The following is an 8,911-nucleotide window of genomic DNA, read 5'->3' as shown; positions in this document are numbered from 1 at the left end:
CATTTGTTCTGCCAACTATAATTTAAGCTTTAATACCATTATTCTATTAGCTTTCTCTTAATTCAATTGCATTTCTAATTATTATTCAACTTTTTCAAAATATTTTTCACTTTATATTATAAAATTTAAATTCTCTATCGTATTTCTCACAAATTCAAAACAATGATATATATATATATATGTTTATAAAAATGTGAACAGTAACAAAATTTATATTTTAAATTTTACCCGTAAAGTTAATCGAGTGTTGATTTTCTTCGAACAAAAATCTTATCTTATCTTTTATACGTATTTGAAATAAATTAATCTTTGATTAGTCAAAACAAAAAAATAAAGCTTCTTCAAATAATAAAGGAGACATATTTTTCTATCTTTGGGTCATGCATATAAACTTTACCAAATAATGCAAATACAATTAAAAAAAAGGCAAAACTTTCTAACCCAAAAAAATGAAAACAAATGAGGGTTAGGGTAAATTCTAATTATGGAAACAATTAACACTTGTCAACATCCTATTGGGTAGCAGGCGTAACCTTAATTTTTATTACTTAATTAAAACTTGCTTTATAGGAGATAAATGTACGCAGCACCTGACTTAATCACGAAGAACAGTTTTGTCCGACACTCTTTTGTTCCCAACTAACCCTTACCACCATCGTCCACACAAGGAACGTGACACCAGCAAATATAGCCGCAACGTAAGGGTATTTTTGTCACTTTGTATAATTTCATGGCTCCCCTTAACTGTCTCCCTTATTTACAGAGCTATATATATGTATATATATACACGAAGTCTGCACACTTTCCCTCTCCCTCAAAGCTTCTTTCTCCAATTCTCCGTGTTTTTCTCTCTCAACATTTTGTATCTCTGTCAACACTCTCAACATATCTCTCTGTCTCTAGAATTTGTGTGTTTCTATTTCTCTATCTGGATTTTGATTGATTTCTCTTCATCTCGTAAGTCAAAGCTTCTCATATCTCTGTGTCATTGTTGGAGGATCAAATGTGAACGATCATTGTATTTCTTTTGATTAATTGAGGCCATTTTATGATCTGGGTATTTCTTAATTTTCTTAGATCTGTTGTTAATTGTGAAAAAAAAAATCACGTCTTGGATTGCTTCTTTAGCTTTTACTTTGGCTACATTTAGTTGCTTAATAATTGGATCTGGATCTCTTTTATATATATATATGATGAAATGGGATTTAAAAGATCTTAATTTTTTTACATTTTAAAAGTAGTAATCTTTTATTTACATTGGATCTGGAAATTAAGGTGGATCTTGTTGATAAAGTCATAAACTTATGGATCATTTTCTTCTTTGTTAGTTGAACTGTGACTGCAAACATTGAATTGAGAGAAAAAAAAATGGGACCTTTACATAGTAAATGAAATGCTTGAGTAAATGCTAGGCTGAAAATTCAAGTTTAATTTGATGAACCGAAACAAAGAGAAAAAAACAATGAGGTGATTTGATTTCAGTGGATGGTATGATCCTCCTATGTTGCCGGCAGATCGGTTTTTTAAGATTGCGTGTTTCTTCTTGTTTATTTATATTCATATAGAATGAGATCTGGTGGAATCTTCTGTTAAGATGCAATTTCGCTTACTCAGTTTGTCGGTGCTTACTTGTGTGTTTGTCTTTATATGGTTTGGATTTTTACACGCTTATTTTAGCTTTGGTCCCAGATTCTATGTTTACTTTTTTATGTATTTGTTTATGCAAGTTGGTGCTGATTGTTATTATCCTTTGCCGTAGTTCTGATATTAGGTTGTCTTTTTTTTTTTTTTGTAGAATTGGTTTCAGTATGGCTAGTTATACCCCCAAGAATATCCTGATTACTGGGGCTGCTGGGTTCATTGCATCTCATGTCGCCAATCGGCTCATTCGAAACTACCCAGACTACAAGATTGTTGTGCTTGACAAGCTTGATTACTGCTCAAACCTGAAAAACCTCCTTCCCTCTAAGTCCTCTCCAAACTTTAAGTTTGTGAAGGGGGACATTGGCAGTGCTGACCTTGTTAACTACCTCCTCATCACTGAGTCTATTGACACAATAATGCACTTTGCAGCTCAAACTCATGTTGATAACTCATTTGGAAATAGCTTTGAGTTTACCAAGAACAATATCTATGGCACTCATGTCCTGCTTGAAGCCTGCAAAGTTACCGGCCAGATCAGGAGGTTCATCCATGTGAGCACAGATGAGGTTTACGGGGAGACAGATGAGGATGCTGTTGTAGGAAACCATGAGGCTTCCCAACTTCTCCCAACAAACCCCTACTCTGCGACAAAAGCTGGTGCTGAAATGCTTGTTATGGCATATGGTAGGTCATATGGGTTACCTGTGATTACAACCCGCGGAAACAATGTTTATGGTCCCAACCAGTTTCCTGAAAAATTAATTCCAAAGTTTATCCTCTTAGCAATGAGGGGGAAGACTCTTCCAATTCATGGGGATGGTTCTAATGTGAGGAGTTATTTATACTGTGAGGATGTGGCTGAGGCATTTGAAGTCATTCTTCACAAGGGTGAAGTTGGCCATGTTTATAATATTGGAACAAAGAAGGAAAGGAGAGTGATTGATGTTGCCAAAGATATATGTAAACTTTTTTCAATGGATCCTGAGGCAAGCATCAAGTTTGTTGAAAACAGACCATTCAATGACCAAAGGTATTTTCTCGATGATCAGAAACTGAAGATCTTGGGATGGTCTGAGCGAACTGTATGGGAAGAGGGTTTGAAGAAAACTATAGAGTGGTACACTCAAAATCCTGATTGGTGGGGTGATGTGTCTGGTGCACTGCTTCCGCACCCAAGGATGTTGATGATGCCTGGTGGTAGGCACTTTGATTCTGAAGAGGGAAAAGGTTCATCATTTGTAAGTGGTCCTAATCAGACCCGAATGGTGGTTCCAACCTCCAAAAGTAGTGGCTCTCCCCGAAAACCATCCTTGAAGTTCTTACTATATGGCAGGACTGGCTGGATTGGAGGCCTACTTGGTCAGTTATGTGAGAAACAAGGTATTCCCTTTGAATATGGAAGAGGACGCTTGGAAGATCGTTCATCGCTTCTGGCAGATATCCAAAATATAAAGCCAACCCATGTTTTTAATGCTGCTGGTGTGACAGGTAGACCCAATGTTGATTGGTGTGAATCTCACAAAACAGAAACAATTCGCACCAATGTGGCTGGAACCTTGACCTTGGCAGATGTTTGCAGAGAGCATGGGCTTTTGGTGATGAATTTTGCTACTGGGTGTATATTTGAGTATGATGCTAAACATCCTGAGGGCTCTGGCATTGGGTTTAAAGAGGAAGACAAACCCAATTTCACTGGTTCCTTTTATTCAAAAACCAAGGCTATGGTAATTACATTGAATATCTTTGATCTGATTCCCATTTTGTTTGTTCATTTGTGTCTTAAGTGTTCATAAATTGCCTCCAACTTTTTTTAGGTTGAAGAGCTGTTGAAAGAATATGACAATGTCTGCACCCTCAGAGTCCGAATGCCAATCTCATCTGACCTAAACAACCCCCGCAACTTCATCACCAAGATTTCACGCTACAACAAGGTGGTCAACATTCCCAACAGCATGACAATCTTGGATGAACTTCTACCTATTTCTATTGAGATGGCGAAGAGGAACTTGAGGGGTATATGGAACTTCACAAACCCTGGGGTTGTGAGCCACAATGAGATCCTGGAGATGTACAAGACTTACATTGACTCCAACTTTCAGTGGACAAACTTCACATTGGAAGAACAAGCCAAGGTGATAGTTGCCCCTCGTAGCAATAATGAGATGGATGCATCCAAGTTGAAGAATGAGTTCCCTGAGTTGCTACCAATCAAGGAATCACTGATTAAGTATGTCTTTGAACCCAACAAGAGAACCTGAGCCTAATAAAGCAGGTTTCCAGCTATATAACCCCAGCATTGACTTCTGCTTTCTGCATTTAGTATTATGGCCAGGAATATCTTTTCAGTTCCATTCATTTGTTATTGTTGGCTTCCACCTATTAATTTTACGCAAACTATAAGGTATTAGGTATTCCATCTTTCATTCCATACGAGCCGGGTCAGAGCTGTATCTTAGTTTGCTTAGTATTCGTTCTTTTAAGAAACATTTTAGGTACTTTACAATTTGTGTCATCTGCAGCCTCCTAGCAGGTGTATTATTTTTTGAATACCACGGCTTCAACACTCATGTACTAGTCTTTAATGGAAGAAATTGCATTTATGTCTTATGGAAATGAGTGAATAATTAATGGATTTGAGTCTTCATATCTCTTTTCTGCTCTTATTGTTGAAGTGTGGCTTCCTGCTTAACTGTGAAAAAATATTTCATTTGAACATGGCCTTTTACTTTCAAATAGTAAACCAAGGAAGCAAAGTGAAGAAAACCCTTTAGCAACACTATTTCTATCTCTTTTTTACTCAAAATAATTTGCTTAGCAGCAACATCTGTTGAGGTAAAACTGTAAAAAGAAGAAGAGATGGCATTGAGGAAGGTAAAAATGCATAACATAGAAACAGTGTGTGGTTGGCATGCTTTGGTGAGTGGCCGCCTAGCTGTTTCCGTTCTTTGAAAACTTGGAAAGAATATCCTTTGAAGTAGTAGCTGTCATTGACAATAAAAGAATCCAATTGAAGGTCGCTTTAGGAGATGGGAAACATGCCACTCTTTCGCACATGACCGACTCATTAACTTGTAAAGCTAATGGAAACACAAAATGAACATCCTTTCTCACCTATTTCTTACCATCAAGCTGTGGACTTACACACTGATAATTCCAGATGCATTTTTTTCCACCACGTAAATCAATCACATTTACTTACACGTAATAATTGACATTTACGTGAATGAAACCAAATAATGCATTAAAATAAACTCATCCACAGGAAAAAACTTCAAACTTTGTATCTTAAATTCAAATCTCCAAAATGAGAACTTCAATGTTGCTCTAACTGTAGAAGCAACCTCAAGATATCAAAATACTGAATGATACTTAGTTCTTTCTGGGATAACAGTAATGATAATTTAAAATTTAAAAGAAATCAAAATTGTACAAATGTAGAGTTCATCCTCCTTTTTGGGATAAACCAAGCTGATATCATACAATGTTAAACATTATATGCTTCTATAAATCTGCTAAAGATCCAATAAATTCATCGGCCCCAGTTTGATCCTATGTTAATCCATTCGAACCATATACCCATAGACAGATATGTGTAATTACACACATTAGGCATCAAAATCATTAAGGTTTTCAATTCAGTTGACAAATAGTGTTCGTACTAAGGGGGGAAAAAATAGTGAATGGGCTTCTTGACTAATATTACATTTACTTGCGATTAGCACAGTCTTCAGCTCGTGTAAGTGCATCTGTGAGAACATCAATTGTCCAATTCTTCAAGTCCTCCTACATACAAGAAGAAAATCAGCATGACAAGCATTCAGGCCCATGTAGCAGTTTATTAGCTAGTGCATTATTTTGAAAATCATTTTGATGCATTCAACACAGACATTAAAAGCTGTTTGCAACACCATGCCATGGTCCAACTGCAATTAAAAAAGGGCACGACAAAAAGAATTAACCAAGTGAGACTTGATGAGTGCCTGATGCTTATACAGTAAGATTGAAGCTTCTAATAGGATAAGGCATAGAGAGAGAAAACACAAGAGGAATAGAGATACAAGCATTGATACGGTGAACAACATGTACCACGTGCTGTAAAGCCAAGTAGCTGCACCTACATGCCTGATATTTGTCAATTGTTCAACATAAAGCTTTACACAGCGTAAAGCTTTCGCTTTCCCCTCACAAATTTGCAACAAGCAGTTATGTTACAAGTATGACGTTACAATTTAATTAAAAAACAAATCTAAAGCTTGCTATCACTCATCAAAGTCAAACTATGACTCTTAATAAGTAGAAGATTATGATCAATGTGACAGGAAACACAAGATCAGAAATTCCTTGTTGCTTATACACAGGTTTCTGAGAAAAAGAAAAAGAATATCAAATTCATAAGGAAGAATCAGGTAATGAAATCATTTGCAGCAGAGGTATTATCACTTGGATAAATGTATTACACTTTGGCCATAAGTAGGGGAAAAGGTTTGAAATTAAGTAGCAAGACAATAATTAAAGAGAAACATAATGCATATGGTATTTGATATTACCATCAATAAGACAGAAAACAGATTCAAATATTCATCCATCAAAAATATGAACTACCACATAGTTCTTTGGCTTACCATATGCAATGGTTCTCCGGTTCTTATTTTTGCATTTGGACGAGCAAGCTTGGATTCAAAAGGAGTTCTTGGTCTCACTTCTCGAAATTCCTCCCACTCCTCACGACTAAGCATCCTGACTGTGCCTTGTCCAGGAGGAGCATTCTTTATTTTGCGCTCAATCAGTTCTTGGGACTTTGACTCATCATGCTGCCAGTGGACAAAATATCAATTGCATGATCTCTTAAGTAGGTAATAAGTACTAAAAGAGGGAATTGATGATACATGTTCATAAAGCCTGGAAACAAAAAAATTGATGTGTAATAACAAGTGATTTGGGAGGTTTTATCCTTTTCCATTTTGGCAAGAGGATTACGTGACTGAAGATCCCACAAAAAATCTTCACCAAATCGAATTTTATAATTGGTGTGTGATTTCTGGATCCAAATTCTATTTCCTATTGATACCTTGTATTCCGCCATCGTGCAGAATGAAGTTATGAAGTCTGGTGGGTTAGCTAGAGTCACACATTACCAATAAGAAATTTTATAAAGTCTCTGAACTACGAATTAACAATAACCTTCCAGAAGTAAATGCTTTTAGAAATGGTTATTTTACTCAAAATTTGCATTTTCCATATATAACAACAAAAGATATTGACTTTGCACCTTCAGGGCAGCCTATTGAATCCATATAGCTTCTTTAAGTGACCAACTAAAAGCAATCATCAAATTACCAACCACGGGAATTAAACAAACTAGAATTCCTAAAAAAACATAGGCTGAAAGAACAAACCATCATGAGCAGCTTTGCAAAAAGTGCAATTCCAGCTACAGCAAGAACCATTGGCAGTGTTGCTGTATCAAGAAACGATCTCGATTCTGGAACCTCCACAAACAACTGATCCTTCTTAAGGTTCCTCCTTTTCTTCATCTTCTCCATTTCAGCAACCTTTCTCTTCAAGGTTTCCGAAGGGCCAGCACGGGATAATGTATGCAACCATCTTCGAAATGAAAATGAGTTTTGACTAACCCTATACATGTCACCTAGAAGATGGTATGATCTACTTATCTAATATGTTGAGTAGTACCTAATAAAACCATTCCTTCCAAAAAAACAAGAAATGATAAAAAGAAAAAGAAAATTCAAAGCTTTATCCGCAAATAAAAAAAATAAAAGTTGAAAGATAAAACTCTCAACTCATTGCCTTGGAAATTAACCTTCTGTCAGTAAAAACCACCTGCAATTGAAAGCAAGAAAATTTCAACAGTAGTGTATCAGTTGAAATTAATCAAGTTACCAAAACCCCTTAGCAACATAACATGATCACAAAATCTTTTTCTAAAAGGAGCACTTTCCTCAATAATTCCTCCTATAATTATATATTTACACCCTAAAATGTGTATGAAAAAGAAAGTTAAATGTATTTTATGGTCATGATAGGCATTTCGCAAGCTTACAAACTTACTTTGGAAGCAATCCCAATAAGACAAAACCCAGTTAACAAATGAGCAGTTAAACTCAATGCATTTGCCAAAGCTCTTATTCGTGGAAGCATTTCATCCAACAGTAACCCGGTTAGATGTTATCTATATACTTCCTTATCTAAAAAGAGCTCTACTTTTCAATGCAAAGATAGGAAATTGGCTTGAGATACCAAAGAAGATTGAGCAAATGGAAAGTGGGAAATGAGGCGAAAGCAAGAAAAGGGGTTACCTGCAGTATGCAGCCACCGGAGATCGTTACCTCGTAAGCTGAGGCTTGGGAGTGAGACTTTGAGACGATAGAAGCGTTTCTCTGTTTAATGAAGGGAGGAGGACTAGCCCACGAGCCCGCCCCTCTAATGGGTAAGCTTGGGTTAAAATATAAAGAACTCCTAAGGGTATAAGTGTAATTTGGTTCGACTTGTTTGAAAAATAAAAAATTTATTTCTTATGTAAAATATTTTATTAATTAATAAAAAACACATGTTAATTATGTAAAAAAATTAATTTAATAAGTTGTAAATTCATAATTCTCTTTTGTTTAATCGATAAAGATTTGATAACATTCTCTCTCACTTGAATCTGTAACATTTTTATAATTCTATATTTTAGTAACGTTTGCAAAACTCTTCGTGTATTCCACTCGTTAAAGTATTTGACGTAACATAAAAATAAAATTTAAATTACTTTGATTTCATTTTATCAATAAATCATTTTCCTTTTCAAAACATCAATTTAATAAGACGTGCATCCTCCCGTTTTTATTTTTATTTTTAAATTTTCTTTTTAAAATTTTTTAATTTAATTATTCAGTTTTTTTTATTTTTTTAAATTTAAAAATGAAAAAGAAATTTTTTTAAAAAAAATAAAAAATTATGTGATATTTTTGACATGTGACATAGTTCTATTGATTTTTTTTACCACATCATGCCTCGTTGACTAACACTATTAGTCAAAGGTGCAAAACGTTCAAGCGATTAAAGGTTGGATGCCTAAAAATGAACTTTTGTATTTCAGGTACCAAATCGATATTTTCAGTATAGTTCAAGCACCAAACATGTAATTAACATTTATAATTTTCAATTATTACAATAAATTTGTAATAAAATTTTATTTTTATGTATATACATAAAAATATTATAATTCCATGAATCTACTTTCTTTTGAAAATGATTTACTTCT

General features: G+C 34.9%; 2 protein-coding genes across 2 annotated transcripts; one reads left to right on the top strand and one right to left on the bottom strand.

Annotated features, from left to right (window-relative positions):
- The first annotated feature begins 810 nt into the window (after window positions 1-810).
- On the top strand, window positions 811-4,257 carry RHM3 (rhamnose biosynthesis 3). The gene is made up of 3 exons (XM_007021946.3): window positions 811-957; window positions 1,796-3,368; window positions 3,459-4,257. The coding sequence occupies exons 2-3, from the start codon at window positions 1,809-1,811 to the stop codon at window positions 3,900-3,902; spliced, it is 2,004 nt and encodes a 667-aa protein (XP_007022008.1). The 5' UTR covers window positions 811-957; window positions 1,796-1,808; the 3' UTR covers window positions 3,903-4,257.
- An 856-nt stretch (window positions 4,258-5,113) lies between these two features.
- On the bottom strand, window positions 5,114-8,083 carry LOC18594405 (cytoplasmic dynein 2 light intermediate chain). The gene is made up of 4 exons (XM_018124915.2): window positions 7,962-8,083; window positions 7,041-7,485; window positions 6,267-6,455; window positions 5,114-5,427 (listed from the first exon to the last, which is right to left on the bottom strand). The coding sequence occupies exons 2-4, from the start codon at window positions 7,284-7,286 to the stop codon at window positions 5,350-5,352; spliced, it is 513 nt and encodes a 170-aa protein (XP_017980404.2). The 5' UTR covers window positions 7,287-7,485; window positions 7,962-8,083; the 3' UTR covers window positions 5,114-5,349.
- Between the last annotated feature and the right edge of the window lie 828 nt (window positions 8,084-8,911).

Source organism: Theobroma cacao, chromosome 7 (assembly GCF_053813885.1).
Source record: "Theobroma cacao isolate CCN51 chromosome 7, ASM5381388v1, whole genome shotgun sequence".
Taxonomy (NCBI): Eukaryota; Viridiplantae; Streptophyta; class Magnoliopsida; order Malvales; family Malvaceae; genus Theobroma; species Theobroma cacao.
The sequence above is the reverse complement of the archived record's forward strand: the minus strand, read 5'-3'. Positions and strand labels throughout refer to the sequence as shown.

Bases quoted from the DNA above. Each gene is read 5' to 3' on its own strand.
- LOC18594405 (XM_018124915.2), bottom strand. From the start codon at position 7,286: ATGTATAGGGTTAGTCAAAACTCATTTTCATTTCGAAGATGGTTGCAT. The intron at 6,456-7,040 runs GTTTGTTCTTTC...GTCCACTGGCAG, and splicing joins TTGCAAAGCTGCTCATGATG to CATGATGAGTCAAAGTCCCA. The intron at 5,428-6,266 runs GTAAGCCAAAGA...TCTTGTATGTAG, and splicing joins CCGGAGAACCATTGCATATG to GAGGACTTGAAGAATTGGAC.
- RHM3 (XM_007021946.3), top strand. From the start codon at position 1,809: ATGGCTAGTTATACCCCCAAGAATATCCTGATTACTGGGGCTGCTGGG. The intron at 3,369-3,458 runs GTAATTACATTG...AACTTTTTTTAG, and splicing joins ATTCAAAAACCAAGGCTATG to GTTGAAGAGCTGTTGAAAGA.